The 17,281-nt window shown below is 34.7% G+C and overlaps 2 protein-coding genes, 1 long non-coding RNA gene, 1 other non-coding gene and 1 pseudogene across 4 annotated transcripts; 2 read left to right on the top strand and 3 right to left on the bottom strand.

The window, feature by feature from the left end:
* Positions 1 to 1,374: 1,374 nt before the first annotated feature.
* Positions 1,375 to 2,072, bottom strand: LOC117905147. The gene is made up of 3 exons (XR_004649659.1): positions 1,906 to 2,072; positions 1,689 to 1,813; positions 1,375 to 1,605 (listed from the first exon to the last, which is right to left on the bottom strand). It is a non-coding gene; the product is annotated as an uncharacterized LOC117905147 (long non-coding RNA).
* Positions 2,073 to 3,200: 1,128 nt separating this feature from the next.
* LOC117904821 lies at positions 3,201 to 5,944 on the top strand (annotated as a pseudogene).
* On the top strand, positions 4,574 to 4,702 carry LOC117905294. Its single transcript, XR_004649699.1, has one exon. It is a non-coding gene; the product is annotated as a small nucleolar RNA snoR74 (small nucleolar RNA).
* Positions 5,945 to 6,761: 817 nt separating the features above from the next.
* LOC117904820 (UPF0235 protein At5g63440) lies at positions 6,762 to 11,634 on the bottom strand. The gene is made up of 7 exons (XM_034817590.1): positions 11,425 to 11,634; positions 10,873 to 10,987; positions 9,283 to 9,436; positions 8,865 to 8,961; positions 8,165 to 8,253; positions 8,004 to 8,072; positions 6,762 to 7,071 (listed from the first exon to the last, which is right to left on the bottom strand). The coding sequence occupies exons 1-7, from the start codon at positions 11,537 to 11,539 to the stop codon at positions 7,012 to 7,014; spliced, it is 699 nt and encodes a 232-aa protein (XP_034673481.1). The 5' UTR covers positions 11,540 to 11,634; the 3' UTR covers positions 6,762 to 7,011.
* A 1,534-nt stretch (positions 11,635 to 13,168) lies between these two features.
* On the bottom strand, positions 13,169 to 16,014 carry LOC117934453 (elongation factor 1-delta). Its single transcript, XM_034856141.1, has 8 exons — positions 15,943 to 16,014; positions 15,257 to 15,348; positions 15,009 to 15,125; positions 14,766 to 14,853; positions 14,401 to 14,524; positions 14,031 to 14,144; positions 13,487 to 13,648; positions 13,169 to 13,372 (listed from the first exon to the last, which is right to left on the bottom strand). Coding segments are annotated over exons 2-8 (693 nt in total). The 5' UTR covers positions 15,343 to 15,348; positions 15,943 to 16,014; the 3' UTR covers positions 13,169 to 13,370.
* Positions 16,015 to 17,281: the final 1,267 nt, after the last annotated feature.

Here is a 17,281-nt window from a genome sequence, read left to right as displayed (position 1 = left end):
TAATGTTTTATTTTCATTCATTTTTCATATTTATGTAATTATTTTTTAAAACACTCCCCAAAAAACAACTAAAATCAACCAAAACATGTTCTCAGAAAATACTTTGTTCTGTTTTATGTTTTTAAGAATAGAAAACCATATTCTGTTTTTTGGTTGTCAAACATATTTTTCTCTTTTTCTTTTTTTCTTAAAAACAGAAAACTACTTTTGAAAACAGCTTCCAAGCATACCTAACATGTTTCTAGCATTTGAAGAGCTATATTGTAAAGGCATGGCTTTGTTTTTCTGGTTAAATTGCCTGTTTAGTCTAAGCCCTCTTGAAATCTTGTGGGATTAGGGAGCTGTCACAACCTACAATATAGCTCAACCAGAATGTGAATTACAAATGCAAGCACAATTCCATTTTATAACTGATAAAAGCCGATTATCTAGGTTCAAAGGCTTAGTACAAGAACAACAATTAGAAAGACTCAATACTTAATGACTTGTTTGATTGCTGTTTTTAAAAATTGTTATGAAAAACAATTTTTAAGAAGAGTTTTTGGTGTTTTCAGAAAAATAAATAAATAAATAAATAAATTGTGTTTGAGAATTGAATTTTGGAAAACGGCTTTTGTTCTCAAAAACAAAAAAAAAACATGATTGGTTGAATTAATAAAAAAGTTTTTTAAAATAAGTAAAACAAAAAACATATTTGAAAGTTATTTTTTTAATTAATAAAGTATTTTCTTCTATTAACTTGATATTATAAATATATAAATAATTTTTATAGGCACAATTCATTTAACTTAAAGAAGAAATTATTCCATTTTGAAATTTTTACACCACTTATAATTTTCTTAAATAAATAATGACTTTGTAACCATGTGGAAGTATATTAATTTCAATAAATTAAGGAAGAATAAATGACTTGCAGATGAGGGTGTGGTGGTTGGATGGAGTTTCCCTTCATGGAAACACAAAAAGCAACTATGAAAACATAAAAAGAAGAAAGAGAAAACACGAAGAACAATCTATTCTTTGAACGGTGAAAAAACAATAAAAACATTTTTTTTATTGTTCTCAAAAAAGTGGTTTTTGAAAACACGGAAAATACAAAAAGCAAAAACACACCCCCTTCTCCAAACATGTTTTTAGCATTTTTTGTTTTCAAGAACAGAAAACGGTTATTAAAAACAGCAACCAAATAGGCCCTAAGCTTCCTCATCCTTCCATTAAGTAACTGTTTCAGTAGGAACTTGCTGTGTATGCTTAATGTGAGATCTGAACTGTTAGCATATTAGATTCTGATTTCATAGTTTGATGCATTGCCTTCAAACAGATACAAAATATGGTATAAGAAGACAAAAAATTTCAGATATAAGTTACTGGGGCAATTTCAAAATGCGGTAAACAAAAGAACCAAAAAAAGAGACCAAGAAGAAGCAGCATTCCAAGAAAAGTTACCGGGTCAATTTTTCAACTGGTGAAGTTGACACCTCATATTGGTTATATTGAAGAGATCTCAGCTTTCAGAAGGTGATACTTTGAACATTTTTCTGTGAACTCATTAATGCTCACTCTTGTTTGATTGCAAGCAGCACTCTCAACTAGATAGTCATAGGCCTACAACATAATGTGAACTATCAGCAACATGAAGATTCATACTGTTTAATCCAATAAAAACACAACCAAGAACCATTTCCAACCTTAAACTCGGATGCTGCTATAGCCTATAGGGGAAATCACCCAAGTAGGATCCTTAGCAGCACCTCTATACCGTAAAAAGTCAAGTACTTCAAAATTGGTAAGCACACCAGCATTGGCTTTTTTTCTGCAGAACATTCAAACTTGTAAGATAACCATGCCATCAAATAAATGAACCTGAAAGATCACTGGATGCTGAAATCACAATCATAAACTAACCAACTAGCAAAACGAGAAAATACAGAACTAAAGAGTGCGGACATTTTCATCACTGGGGAAGAGCGAGGGTGAGACCAATGAGCTTTGAAATACTATTGTTCTTCAAGCACTAACAAGCAGGTGTCAGCTGGCTCCTGTATTGATCAAGTTCTTCATTTCAACCAAAACTAAGAAACATGTCAGTTCAAAACTCAAAATTTCAGGATCAAATGACAGGCTTTTAGCAGCCAGAAAATTTCCAAAAAAAAGGGAAGGGAGATTTGATAAAACAAAATCCAGCTTTTCATATATCAACAAACAGGTCATGGGATTGATTTAATTGAACAAAAAATCAACCAAGCCAGAAAGAATTATAAGTTCATCCAATTTCCATTAAGTTCCAAATGAAAGAATGGTGAGAATGAGAATACCTAGAGGTCCTCTGCAATCGGGAGTAGAATAAAATTGGGGTATTCCAATTCCAATAAAAAACTGGAGTTTGCAAATGCAGTTGTAGATTTTAAACCAACTCAAACTACCATTTAGATTGGTTTAATTACATCCCAACCCAAACTAAATATATTATGTTGATTCTCAAATTTTGAATCCAGTACTGGAAAGTTCACAATGTTGGATTAAAGAAAACCATGAGGTCGGGCAGGCTTGGATCGGTATCTGAGAAAGGAGAAGCGGTTGACTAAAAGAAAATTACAATCCTTATTGGAAAAGTTCAAAAACCTTTATCAGGCATTTGCTTCCTGGGAAGTTTCTGCTCCTTCCTTCAGGCAGGATCAGCTCCATGGTCTTAAACTGGGAAGCTGGGTAGTAGCATTGGCCGAACAATGAGGCCGTGAAGGTGGTTTCTGACTACCCCGCTTTGCACTCCCCATACCTGGGGCCTAAACAGAGGGCGAACAAACTCCAAAATTACCAGTCCAAGCGTTATGCAACTGGGCAAGGGACTGGGCTTGAGGTTGCAACTGAGCTTGGAATTGGGCATGAGCAGCTTGAGCCTGGGCATACTGGGTTTGTGCTAAAGCCAGGGCCTGTGGCTCAGACAACTGAAAATGACCCGGAAGGTGAGACCCGCCAAGTGTTTGAGGTTGTGACAGAGAGAATATGGGGTTGGCGGTTCATGGGCCTTATGGGCCTTGTTCGCCCCAAATTTCCACTGCTACCTGCACCCAATCCTGAAATGGGACCACCTTGGGCTGGTTTCTTATCAAGCTCCGTTGAACAGGCCACCAAAGGGCCCAGCCCAATGTCACCTTGTACCCATTCCCTGGCCCTAGGGTTTCGTCCTCTTTTATATATTCTAGGGATTCAGTCTTCCATCTCCCGAAACCCTAGCAGCAGGAGCAGGAGAAGAAGCTGTAGCAGCAGCCATGGTGAGTCATCTCAATCGCAATTGATTTCTGAGATTTCCTTGGTCAAATTTTGATTTCAATTTGCATAATTATCTTTTGGATTTTTTGTATGGATTTTTTCAGGTGAAGTATTCGAGAGAACCAGACAATCCCACCAAGTGTACGCATTTCTTTATCTGTACTATGATGCTATCTTGTTCTGTCTTTGTTTGATTACCGAAAAAATGCAGACGAACAAAAACACTTGATACACAACAAGTTCTGGTTAAGATTTTTCTCGCTTCAGAATTCTTGGCAACCAAAGGGATTTGCTCACTTGAAATCTGATTTTTTGTTTTCTTCTGACCAAATTTCAGCCTGCAAAGCCAGGGGTTCCGATCTTAGAGTCCATTTCAAGGTACTTTGATTCGAATTAAGTCGATCTTTTGGATTGTGCCATGCCGCTGTTTTGAGCTTTAATAATTGATCGATTAAGTATCATAGAAATGGAATGAGATATGAATTGTATGTGATTATTTGTTGAACCTTCGATTGCATTAGGTTATGATGGTGCTTTAACCATGGTAGGTAGACAAATGGGTTTATAGTTCCAGACATAACTTTGTTTCAATCCCATTGCCTTGCAATAGCATTTTATAAGACCGATAATTCTATATTTGCCTACTGGTTCATAAGCTAAGCTCTTGCCAGATTGAATGAATTAATAATATCAATATAGAATCATGGCTTTTAATTGAGTTGCTTGATGAATGTGAGGGCATACAATAAAACCTCGATAAATAAATGTTTGATAAATTAATAATCTTGTTTAAATAATAAAATCTTTTGGTCCCAACTTGGGCTAGTGTACTAAATTAATAACCTCATTAAATGTATAAGATAATAACTTTTTTAGAAATCCTCAAGGGTCCAAGGAAATAGAAATTAATAATTGATAAGGTCCATAATAAAAATAGCAAACAAAGTTCATAATATAGGATTGCATAGCTTTTTACAACTTCTATTTGATTCAATTCTTTCTCAGAATCATTGCATATTTGAAACCTTTTTGTCTTCTAGGCGATTGAGTTTTGACATTAAATCTTTTCCTTCTAGGAGTCTTTCTATTTTCTACTACTAAGAACCATCTCTTCTGTTTTTTAGAGTGTCTTAAATTTCTGTATATTAACTTTTGACACTCAATAGCCCTGCCAAGATAATTATTTCTCTTGGTCCCAAAAGTATTATTTTATAGGGCTTTTTACTATGTATTTATTGGGTCCCTATGAATCTGCATGTTATGGAGCTTGTAATTAGTTTATGTTTCATTAGTGAACCTGATGAAAAAAGCAGGGGCTTGTTGCCGTATGTGAACAGGTCTCTCGTAAACGTCAGGGAAATCATTCTCATTATTTTTGGGTGAACCTCTGTTCAGATTAGTGGCAGGAGGCTCAGTAAATAATGGAACATTTAATAAAAATACCATGTTGTGAGTAACATTTTGTCAGTTTAATTTCATATAATCTTAATATAAACATTTCTTGCAGAGTGTGGTCTCTGAGACTTATCTGAATAGTAATGGATAAAGTAGCTTCTTGTGTCTCTATATTGTTTTGTATGCTCGAATCAATACCATTTCTTACTTGGTTTTTCATATTCTCTCTATTCTTAGAACACTCGTGAGACCGCCCATGCTATCCGTAAGTTGCGTTTGACCAAGGCTAAAAGGTATTTGGAGGATGTTCTTGCCCACAAACAAGCCATTCCATTCCAACGCTTCTGCCGTGGAGTTGGGCGCACTGCTCAGGCAAAGAACCGCCATTCTAATGGACAAGGACGCTGGCCTGTCAAATCTGCAAAATTTATTCTGGATTTACTCAAGAATGCTGAGAGCAATGCAGATGTATGTACATTTTAACTGTTTGTCCTGTTACTTTCTCCTTTATCATTACTTGCTGAACCACTTTTATTTTGATGTGAACATTTTTTTCTAGTTGAAAGGCTTGGATGTGGATTCTCTTTACGTATCTCACATCCAGGTAAACCAAGCTCAGAAGCAAAGGCGCCGCACATACCGTGCTCATGGAAGAATTAACCGTGAGTTCCAAGTTCCATCATTGAGTTCATTGTATCTTCTTCCTAGTTGCCTTGTGCTGTTGATGATGACATTTTTCTCTTTCTGACAGCTTACATGTCATCTCCCTGCCATATTGAGTTGATTTTGTCTGAAAAAGAAGAGCCTGTTCAAAAGGAGGTAATTCAACAAAACATCTGCTCTAAGATATACATTTTACATAAAAGGCAGTTGATGGAGGAGATTTATCTTTTTGTTGCAATTCGTAATGTTCAGCTTCCTTTGGATATGTAGCCAGTGGGTAGAAATTTTTTATTGGTTATCTGGCATTCCATCTTATTCAGTTTTTGGGTTTTGCAGCCTGACACTCAGTTGGCTCCTAGGAAAACAAAGAAGACTCAAGCTCTACGGAGTGGTGCATCCTCTTGAACAACATGGTGGTAGGCTGTGATTCAGGAACTGCAGAGTCTCGCTCTTTATCTGTTTAAATTGGTAGATTGTGATTCATAAGAACAATTTTGTTTGGCTTATTTGAAATTGTTAGGCTAATCGTCTCTGAGATAATATCATTTCCTTTTGGAGTTCATATGAGAATTGGATTTTTATCAGCTATTAAACCCTTTTCACACCTTGGATTTCACATGTTTTTCCATGTAGTTCACAATGGTTTTCATGGTGGTGGTTTTATGGTAGAATATACTAGTGTTGCACAGGTACTTCAAGCTGATTTGAGTGTTTTTAAGGTTTGTTAACATTCATGACACCTTGGTTGATCAAAGAATCCAGTAACGTGGTTGGTAGTGATCGGAAAGTTGCATGCACAATCTTCATATTTGAAAACAGTTCTCTAAATTGAAAAACAGGATTGACAAATTTTGGCTTGAAAATCAGTTTTTTTTTTAGGAAGCAGTTATTTTTGGGAACAAAAACTAAGGAAACATGGGGAAATCGAATTTTTATGTAACCCTAATCTAAAACTTCTCTTTTATCTTCTCCTTTTTCATCTTGTTATAGTTGGGTGCCAAACAGACCCCTTCCGCATATATAAGAAGCATCTTAATTTTGAGTATGCTTTGGGAATTTTAGTCAATTCATATAAAGACTGAAACTTTGAAAAAATGGTGAAAATTCATCAAATTAATTGAATAGGATGCCATTCATTCTGGGAATCTACTTGACTTTAATTGGTTGCCTGTGGAAGCCTGATTACTAGCCTTACTTCCTGAGATCATGTAGGCTCCTGGCTGTGCAGGAGGCTATATCGTTCACCATTTTGCGTTTACAAATAATCTACTCGAGTATCCCAGATAGAATAATGCCCAAGTATGAATCCCATAAGAGTTTTGATGTTTGCTCCTTACTGAAACCGAGCAGAGAGGGTGATCATATGTTGAATGGGGCATGAAATCCATAATAGAACTTGATGAGAAAAAGATACCATGCATCAATCTTCAATCTGTAGTCTAACCCATAAGCTCACTTTCGAACCCTGAGTTATTTGCCTTATAACCAAGACACTCATAAATGCAGAACAATATCCAGGATCAATGGAAAATTAAATCACAGATGGACCAAGTATAAAATCATCACCATATTTATAGGTTAGCTGGACGGTAAAATCAAGGGCTTGTTACCAATCAAAATTACAAAAGTGCTTTTCAGCACTATTATGAGAATATGGCTCTGGATGCACCCCAAAAAGCGGTCTCAAGGTTGGACAGCCTCCAAAAGTTTCTCATACACCTGCCTTGCAGATAAGTCCTCCACCTGATTCATTTTTCAGAAGTCAGCTGTGGGTAAAGATTGGAACCTTCTAAAATTTACTTTCACAATATGGAGCTATTAAATCCTTGTTTTTATTTATTCGCACATAAAGGAGATAACAACCAAAAGTGAAATGAACATAATGCTAGCCAAAATGTATTAAAATAATTTATATTTTCGTAAATAACAATCACCCTTTTTACCAAATATTGCATAGAACCTCAAGTTTAGCATTTGATTGTTGTTTGGCTTTACTACTATGCAACACCCACTCAAAACAAGTTCGAGAATTCAGATTTTCAGAAAGGGACAAAAGCTGGAACCAGTTTAGGTAGTTGATTGCTGGGATTCCTATATCCAATACCTCTCTAAAGCCTTAGAGAACATTAGATTAAAATGGTTAAGCTGGATTATGCTATGAATCCTATAAACATCCTATAAACAATCTCACATATGTGATACATTTCTTTAATTTGAGCTACTAAAATAAAGTCCTTGATGCATTTGGATAGCTATGAACTACATACTTGATTCAGAAGTAGAAATATTTGTGGTTAGATTTATTGCAAGAATGGAAGGGAGGCAGTTGGCAGACATGTTAACAATATGTTGAAGAATGGAATGAAAGATTCATGATTTATCTTGCACACTGGAGAGAATGATTAACATGTAATTGAAAATCAGATATGGTACTGTATCTCTGATATTAGCATGATGCACGCCCATAAGTTCAACAACATTTATAAGTTATATGTGAATGCAGAATTCTTGCATCAAGGCATTGCTGTGATGTTCAAATAGCACCAGAAAAAGCAGAAATATGACATTACTCTATTGAACTCCTCTCTATGTTTGTTGTTGGAGAAGAAATTGCATTTCAGAAAGCAATGACACAAAAACGCATGATATTTAACTAAAGTTGCTACTCAACTCACCACTAGGAGCTTCGACTTGTTATTCCACCCCCTCTGAAGAGTCATCTGGCTCAGTCTTAGACCCAGTACCTATGCCAAATGCAAGACTTGAGCATTTAGGCTTGACACCTAAAAAGTGATAATTTGACAAAAAACATAAAATGAGAAGTATGGTAGGATACTTTGCCCATGAATTCCAAAAGTTCATTGTTAGCTTCCCCACGGGCTGCAGGCGCAGCTACAGTCACTCGAACATCGTCTGCATTCACCCCTGGTATATGATAAAATGCAAAGGCATGGTTCATAAGTCAAGAACTAATGTTTTTTGGGAAAATCTTAAAATCTATTACAGAAGAATGATCGGAGAAATATTCAAGGGGAAACCCATATAAGGTGCCATACAGTGACTATATTTTTCTAATTCTGGTCAAACAACATAAGGTCATACTTGGTCTGACGAGGAATAGAAGGTGTGCAGATATTGACACTCCCACTATTTAAAATCATGCTTCTAAAATTTGCAAAAATGAGCAATAAGCCCATTGTCAGTTCAGTAGTAATACGCATGCAAATTTACAGGCCATGTTAACTCCGGATTGGAGATGCTTCCTAGTCTCTGTTTCCACAGACGGTGAAATAAGTCTGTTCAGTTTTCATGATCGACAGAACATTAACCCACTATAAAATACAGCGAACTGGGAGGTTGCATACAGACTGGACAAGTCAGCTGAGAAATTATCACCAGGTGATTGATTTGATAAACTGCATGTCAAACAAAGGTCATCTATGGGGTTTCCCAGCAAGAAATGTTGATATGCTACATGGCAAAGCAGGTCACATGAGATAACAAAGGAGCTAGAAAAATGTAAATAAATATTTTACTTGTAATTGCAGAGCGTTGTGCACGGTCTTCCACCTCTATTGCCACTTGGACAAGCCCCCCTTCTAACTGTGATATGCAAGGAGGCACAGGAGCATCCTAGAGAGAAATCAGGGTCCAAAACAAATTTCCACAGTTTATGTCCATTCGAGAATTTGGAAAACAAAGATGCAGATCAACTACTCATAGAAGTATAAAAACTACATTCTCCAGTGTGTAGCAGAGACATGATTTGCTATGTAATCCCCCAAAACTGGCAATGGCAAGTGGAGAGAAGAAAATTTAGACACTTTACCTTGACACCATTGCAGCCAATCGGGTACAAAATATTCAAAGCCATACCTTTTTACAAGAATAATTATAAGTCAAGAGGTATGGATGACAGATGACTCTCGTAACAAGCATTAATAATTAATATACCTGTGGGTTGGTTTCAGCAGCAACTGTACTAAGTGCACCATCAACAACATAAATGAAAGTAGCACTTTCCAAATCTTCCTCAGAGCGGTAGCAAACAAACAGTCCACAACCCATGCAGTTCATACGGAATTGCTTTTCCAACTTCCCTTCACCACTGGATAATAAAGATCCACAGTTGTAAGTACAACTTCAATTCTAGAATTTTCTTACAACTTGAAACATTAATTATTAAAAAAAGCGACAGCTCAATTTCAGAATGTGAAATGTTCACCAAGCATCTATAAAGGAAAATGTAGCACAAAGACAGTTCTACCGGGAAAAGCAAAGCAAAAGAAATTACAAGTTCAGGGGAATGAGAACAAGCATTGCCAAACAGAGACTATCACCATATCATACCTATTCTGGTTGCTTCTTTTCCAATAGAGATTAGCACTGTACAGAGTGTGACACCTAGTAGTAAGTTATCCAAAACTACTGTCATTTCACCATTTCAAACTTCAAACTTATTCTGAATTTTATTTTATTTTATTTTTATGGGTAAATTTTTTTCATCTCCATTAGGACTTGAAACTGGAACTCTGTCAAACCCTCCCCAACCCTTTACCACTTGAACCGAGCCTCAAGGGCACAAACTTATTTGGAGTAATATGCACCACACAATTATCATGCAACTTAATTGCCAACTTGGCCCATGATTTAGCTTAAGCAGCTAATAAAAATGGCTCATTGTTCAACAAATCACACACAAACATTGAGGTTCATGGGATTAGCTCACTTGTAATGAAAATACAACAGATGTTCAATCAAATTCCTACTACAAAGTTAAAGGAGAGGCGGTTCCAAACCTCATCCCAGCCCTCCAAACAAAAATGAAGCGTTTTGTTTTCTGCCAGAACTCCACTTGTATACAGAGGATTTTAAGTCAGTGTTGCAAAATTCCTACCAAAAGCATGATTTTTGTTGTGTGTTCCACGAAGAAAAACTCTCAAAATTACTTATTTGTGATACATTTTCACCATTGAAAAACTAAAATTGGTCAAATCACATATCATAGAATCTGAACATATAAATGCAACATGCATGAAATAGTTTTTCAACATAATTAGCTAGTTCTATTACACACTTATGTCAAAATTTTCCATTTGGCATAGCATTCTCCTCCTCCAAAAATTAGACTGACGCATCCAAATGGTAAGCTTTCTCTTGATAAGTTTTCTCTTTAGTAAAAAAGGAGGATTGGAAGTGATCAAAAGAAAAAGAGGAATGGAAACAATTAATCGATGAAAAAGAAATATCAGAACTTAAAAAGGCTCTAAACCATCAAGTGCTTCATAAACAAAATTTTGCAATTAATATGGCACCCAATTACCCAGAAAAAACTCAGATATTAGTTTACAACTAAAATCAACTAAAACATTTGATGATCTTCATATAAACTACTAGTCTAACAGATATGGCAATACCGGCTCACTATTAGCTTGAAAATTTTAATTAACACAAAGAAGTACCAAATTTAAAAGTGTGAAATACACAAATATGATCAAGTAGAATTAATTAAACAAACAATTTATCCGAGAGAATGAACAATACCGTTTTAAAAGAACTTTTCCTGCTTCATTGATATTTAGCCTTGCAAGATGCTTCGTTTTGTCCAACACATAAGATCTGTCAGTTTTCCTCTTAGGCACTTTCTGCAATTGGGTATCTTATAACAAAAATATTTTAGTATGAATAATTTACTTACACCATTGAGGAATGCTTTAGCAACTGTTGAATTCGTTTGCACAAAAAGCAATAGCTAAAAAAATTTCAAACAGTGAGAAAGAAAAAAAAACATAAAATCATCTTGATCCACCAAACAGGTGCCATATCAAAATACCCCAAATATTCTCGCTCAATGTCTTCTCTCAAGCAATTCATCAAAAATATTGTGCATCACCACGTCTTTTACAGTGACCCACATGTTCAAACACGCAATTCGTCAAACCCCTTAAACCCAATCCACCTTGCATCAATCCATGAATCCCCAATACCAATTTCCACGAAACCCAGTTCACATTCAACAGAATTAACTACAGCCATCGTAGTTTATAAACCGCTAAACACAAACACAAAACAAAAAATGGTAGAGAGAGAACCAACCAGTGATGAGGACATGAGATCCACAGTGCTTGCAATAGTAGACGAAGAGATCGGACTCAGGGCCATCTGGGGCGGCGTCTTCGCTCGAGTAGGTGTGAGTAGTTCTCTTTGGCATCTCTCCTCTGCTCTCTCTCTCTCTCTCTCTCTCTGATTGATTCTTAAATTGTACAGGAGTTTTAGCTGGGACGTATCATGTATGCGAAGAAAAAAGAGAGTAAAGAACAAGGTCTCCTTGTTCATTGCGCACGCACTAGTAGTTTTAAGGGCGTCTTTGGACCCGCTTATCATATGTTCAAAAGCTCTTTTTTAAAGTTTTATTAAACGCTTAATAGTTTTTTTATAAATAAAAAAAATAAAATAAAAAATAAATAAAATAAAACTAACTATTAAAAGAAAATATGCTTCTAAGTTCTATTTTATTTTATAATTTTTTTTAGGTTTAATAAAGCTTTTGTCCATATAAAATTAGACCATTTTGTATAAAACAACTATTTTAAAAAAGTTTAGGAGAAAAGTGTGATATCTCACGTTACATAAAGGAAAAAGTTTTTTACACTATATAAATATAAATTATTCTTCATCATTTAAATGCTCTTTAAAATTGTATAGATCTCTTTGCAATCAAAGCAGATAATATTTATACGATTGGATGTGAATTTTTACAAATGGTTACATAACCAATCTCTTACCCCAATGTGGGCATTTGTTTTGTGTCTGTCAAGGGTGTTTATTTGTTTGGTTCGGCAGTTCCATGGGATATAATGAAAATGTTGTATTTGTATGCAGGGTGTTTGTGATATCTTACATTAAATAATAGATAAAGTTTCTGACACTATATAAGTATAAGTTTCTCTTAATTATATAAATACATTTTAAAGTGACTCATTTGAACCCAAAGCAAACAAACAATCAATATCTACATCAATTTGGTGTGTGATTTATACCTTCCAAATTGAAACCTAAATTCAAATAATTGATTAAATTTAAGGTAAGTCTAGGGTGATATGAGTCAAACTTGAAATTTCTTGGTTTTTTTATGTTCAAAAGGAATTTTATGGGTATTTTATCTAATTCATGTTTTTTTTAAAAAAAAAAAGTCCAAGGTATCATCAATCTTTTTTTAACTTAATTTTAAATAGAATTTAATTTAACTAAATTATCAAATGGTGTTAATAATATTAAGTATTAAATTGTTTGTTTTTTTAATATTTTATTTCTATTAAATGTTAAGTTGTTGTTTTTATATATGCTAAAGATCAATATTTAAATGTATTAAGAAAAATAATTTTAATTCTTATTCGATCAAAAAATAATTAAGTATTGAGTTCTTTGTTTTTTTAATATTTTATTTACTAAATGTTAAGTTGTTTTTGTTTTATATGCTAAAATCAACATTTTAATGTATCAAGAAAAACAAATTTTTAATCAATTCTTATTTGATCAAAAAATAATTTAACATATTTCAAAAAAATTTAAAATAATAGAAATTATTTTAAAAGTTATTAAAGTTGAAGTTACGAAAGAAGAGAAGATGGTGGTGGTCCAAGAAGTGAATTGATAAATCATGAAGTTGATAAGGCCACAGAAATTCATTCTGATGATAAGGATTAAGGATTGAGATCTTTTAATAAATTTTAAAATTGGTAGCTTATAACCCATTTTACAGCTACGGCCTTTGCCACCATTCATCACCTCTTTCGTAACCTGCTAACCAAAGTGGTGTCTATAGAGTTTAATACCAAAATTTTGTCCCGACCATATGGCTGAATAGAGCAAGTTCTTATACCAAAACTATATCAAGACACCATCGGTCTAAACATATCATTAATCAGCTGTTAAATAACTGAACACTCGAAACATGTCTTTGAGGAAAAATAAAAGGAAAAGATAATATTATGATCATTCTGCAGTAGTGCACTCCCCAAAACCTCGGCAGAATCCTCAAATTCTGTAAACACAAATCAGATGAATCAGAGCATGAATTAACACTCGAGAAACATAGAACAGAGCACAGCAAAGGATGGTTTGATCCCTATACCACACAACATGAAAATGAACTTACATATCTTGTTGAAGGCTACAATGTCACAGCTCTGGACATACTCATTCGTGGGTTCAGCAGTCAACTGTTCCTCAATAAGGTCGTCCACAGAAACCAAGTCGTCCACAATGGTAAGCATAATCTGCAATTTCTTTATACCATATCCAACTGGTACAAGTTTGGCTGCAACAAAACAATTAAAATTAGATTGTTCCAGAATAATATTACTTTAATCTCCGATGTTTGCCTTACGAGTAATAAAAGTTAAAAACAAGGCACAAAATTTTTAGGATGAAAACCATTTACATGGTCAAGAACAAAACAAAAAAGAAATTTGGCAGAACAATTATTATTATGAAACATAAGCTTTTGTTCAATCAAGAGACACGATGAAAGAAATGTCCACAACTTCACATAAGAAATTAATAAGATTTATTTATAATGTGTAAACTTGGAACTTATTAACAAGGCAATCAAAACGTGTATTTTTAAGGAAATAATTTGCGTTGCAAGAAATGGAGTGCTGCATGTAATCGACAATAAGATAAGAGGAGAAAAGACATACATGCTCCCCATAATAACCCTTCCATTTTAATGCTACGTACTGCTTCCTCAAGCTTTTTCATGTCAGTCTCATCATCCCATGGTTTCACATCCAACAAAACTGAAGACTTGCCAGCTGAGAATAAACACACAAATAAAATTCAGATTATGCTAAAAAGGGAAAGTAGGAGAGGACCCATATTTAAAAGAAATATAGGCAGGTACATCTCAATAATTAGCCAGACCGGACAAAAGTGGGAATTCTAATGGACAATCCCCAATCAACAATTAGGACACTTGCTCACTTGCATGAATAGAAACCAATCCAAGGTCCTCCATCCAGGAGGTTAAAGTAGTTACAAAACATGTGAAAAAATAGAAGAGATACTCACACTCTTTCTTCTTTCCAGAAGCCTTGACAGCTGCTGCTCGTGCTTCAGCAGCCTTCTTTTCTTCTTCAGTTTCTTCACCAAACAGATCCACGTCATCATCATCATCATCCTCGGCAGCTGCAGCCTGAAACTCTCATTATATACCATGATTAGAACACTGTAACAATTTTCCAAAAGTGAAAAAACAAAACCTAACAAACACAACCATGATTAATTTCAAAATTCAAGGTGGTCTAAACTTTCTAAGAGTAGGCCATTTTGTAATAACATCCCCAACCCAGAGTCAAGTCACAGATCTTTATCCCTATATTAAGAGGCATTCATGATCAAAATCTACCAATAACAACAGAACAACAACAGCTTACCTTAGTGTCTTCAGCAGGAGGAGTAGCAACTGCATCAACAGGAGCAAATCCCTCAATAGTGACACCGCAACCTTCCCCGGATACACCACTGTAGTTTCATAAAATTCAGATTGTCATAAATTTGGCGAAACAAAGACACAAGTGATGCCATCACAGCGTAATTTTGAAGAAAATACAACATCACATTGAACTTTATAAAATATTAATTGAATTTCAATAATCCCATAAGTAGCAAAAACTTACGAAATCCTCAAAAGTGCCTCTATGTGGTTGTACCACCTAGAGACATTCACGTATTCAGATGATGGAGCCTTTGAAAGAGCTGCATGAACAGTGATATCATCCTTTGAAGCTTGGTACCTGAGAAAATTAATGATTTAACAAAATCATAATATGTATTAATCATTATCTTTTCATGTTTTCACTTCAATACCCATGTCTGAGAGATCAAAGTATCCATTGTAAAGAAATCAGATATCAAAACTTGGTACCCACTGATGTAACTCCTAGTCAGGAGGTACTCATCAAGCTTCTTGAGGCCAGAGTCTGAGTTGACACCATAGAATGTCACAGCCATTGCAATCTAAGGCGGATAAAGCCACAAAATAAGTGTTTATCACAACATAAAATTGAACTATACCTCTCTAGATATAACCAAAAATCCACACATATAAAAGAACATGGATAAAATAAATGGAACATTGCTCTCATTGAAATGGCATAAACCATGTCAATAAAAAAAGATTACATTCCAAATCATTCTTAAAGCTCGTGTTTATTGAGAATCATCAATGGGAATACACTTTATCAAACCTGAAGAATATATCACACACTCCAAAACATGTTCATAAACCCTAATAATTAACTAATACAAAATTTCTGTTTAAATAGTTTTGATCTGTTCGTGATTGTTGCTGTCTGACAGTTAGAGGGAAACGAACCGAATTCAATATCAACAGAAATTTACATATGCTAAATCAAAGTAATCCAGGAAAAATCACATCATTGAGAACAAAAAATTCAAACTTCATATGCAAATAAAACTCAATCATTGATCTAGTCAAAACAAAAATCAAACACAAAGTAAAGAAAAAATAAATCAACAAGCCTGTAATCACATAAAATTAAAGACAGTAGGAGATTTGATGATTGCTGAAGAAGATAATGAACTTACAATAATTGATGTGAGACCTGGAAAAAATGGGAATTCTAGGGTTCTTTCACCGGCGAGGTCAGACACTGAGGTTTTGAGAAGGTAGGGTTTCCTATCTACTCGATAGCCTTTATATATGGAAGAACCATGGGCTTGGCCCAACTAGGCAGTGGCCCACGGTCCACCAACCAATTCAAACCCATTACAAGGAGAACGGGTTTGGTCTAGCTAGCTCCCAACCCGAATCCATTGCAAATTAAATTTTTAAAAACATTCAACCCGAATCTAATTTCATTTTAACTTGATCCAGAGTTTTCAACCCAAACATTAATCCAATCCAATCTCTTTTTCTAAAATTAAGTTAGTCGAATTGATAAGTTATATCTATAAAGATCAATTAAAGTAAAGTTGAGTTAGTAGTGTTGGTGTCGTTTCCAACCGTTCGTCTAATTTTATTAGAGTCATACGTACTTCTTCCTTTATTTGTGCTTCTTAAGGAGTCCGTCCAACTTCATTGAAGTTATACGAACTTCCTCCCTATGCAAAAAGATATTTGGACAAGTGGTCCGAGCACGCCTCTCCGAAATTTAAGTCAGACGAAGATAACTCTAAGTACTTTTTTGGGATAGAATGAGTGTATGTGTGTACCTTGTTTGTACTTTTTGAGGGGTTTATATAAAGCTGATGACACTGTCCTTTATCTTGTAATAATGATTACGTGAACTGTCAACGTCATTTTTGCGACACGAACTGGATAATCACATCAAGTAAGGGGCAGTTAACTGGTGCCATTTACTAACTGTTGTGTTAAAATCTTGAATTGTGTATCTTAGACGTCAGGAGGCTAATTCGACACTCAGACATCATGTGGCTAGCCCTGCGCTCAGACATCAAGCGGCTAGGCCGACGCTTAGACGCCAAGCAACTAGTCCGACGCTCAGACATCAGATGTGATTAACCACGCATGTAAGAAATCCTAAGGACTTGATTGGATGGATTTACTCGTCTAACAAGTTTAACCGGCTCGGTATGTCAATTTCGTCTAACATTGTGGAAAAATTAAAACTTCTCACTTTTGGTACTAGACAAAACTCATCTTCCAGATGGAGTGATCATAACCAGGTTATTTTTTGAGTTTGAGAAAAACACATGAAGGGAAGCCCCCACAAGTAAACACTATTATATTTTTAAAATAAGAATAATAAATTTATTTATCTATTTTTCAAGTAAAATAAAATAGTATATAATATTACAATTTAATTTTTTTCTTAAAATTTAATAAAAATGAAACAAATATTATTATATGTTACAAATATTATAAAAATATTAAATTAATATTGAGCCAAGCTCAAACAGCATATTC

This window comes from Vitis riparia, chromosome 17 (assembly GCF_004353265.1).
Source record: "Vitis riparia cultivar Riparia Gloire de Montpellier isolate 1030 chromosome 17, EGFV_Vit.rip_1.0, whole genome shotgun sequence".
Lineage (NCBI taxonomy): Eukaryota > Viridiplantae > Streptophyta > Magnoliopsida > Vitales > Vitaceae > Vitis > Vitis riparia.
Note: the sequence above shows the minus strand (reverse complement) of the source record. Positions and strands in the feature narration are given on the sequence as shown.

Coding starts and splice junctions, on each gene's coding strand:
- LOC117904820 (XM_034817590.1), bottom strand. CDS start 11,539: ATGCCAAAGAGAACTACTCACACCTACTCGAGCGAAGACGCCGCCCCA. Junction 8,254..8,864: donor ACAACGCTCTGCAATTACAA/GTAAAATATTTA, acceptor ATCATATACCAG/GGGTGAATGCAGACGATGTT. Junction 8,073..8,164: donor TTTTGGAATTCATGGGCAAA/GTATCCTACCAT, acceptor CATTTGGCATAG/GTACTGGGTCTAAGACTGAG.
- LOC117934453 (XM_034856141.1), bottom strand. CDS start 15,342: ATGGCTGTGACATTCTATGGTGTCAACTCAGACTCTGGCCTCAAGAAG. Junction 14,525..14,765: donor CTCCTGCTGAAGACACTAAG/GTAAGCTGTTGT, acceptor TGAGAGTTTCAG/GCTGCAGCTGCCGAGGATGA. Junction 14,145..14,400: donor TTCTGGAAAGAAGAAAGAGT/GTGAGTATCTCT, acceptor GTTTATTCTCAG/CTGGCAAGTCTTCAGTTTTG.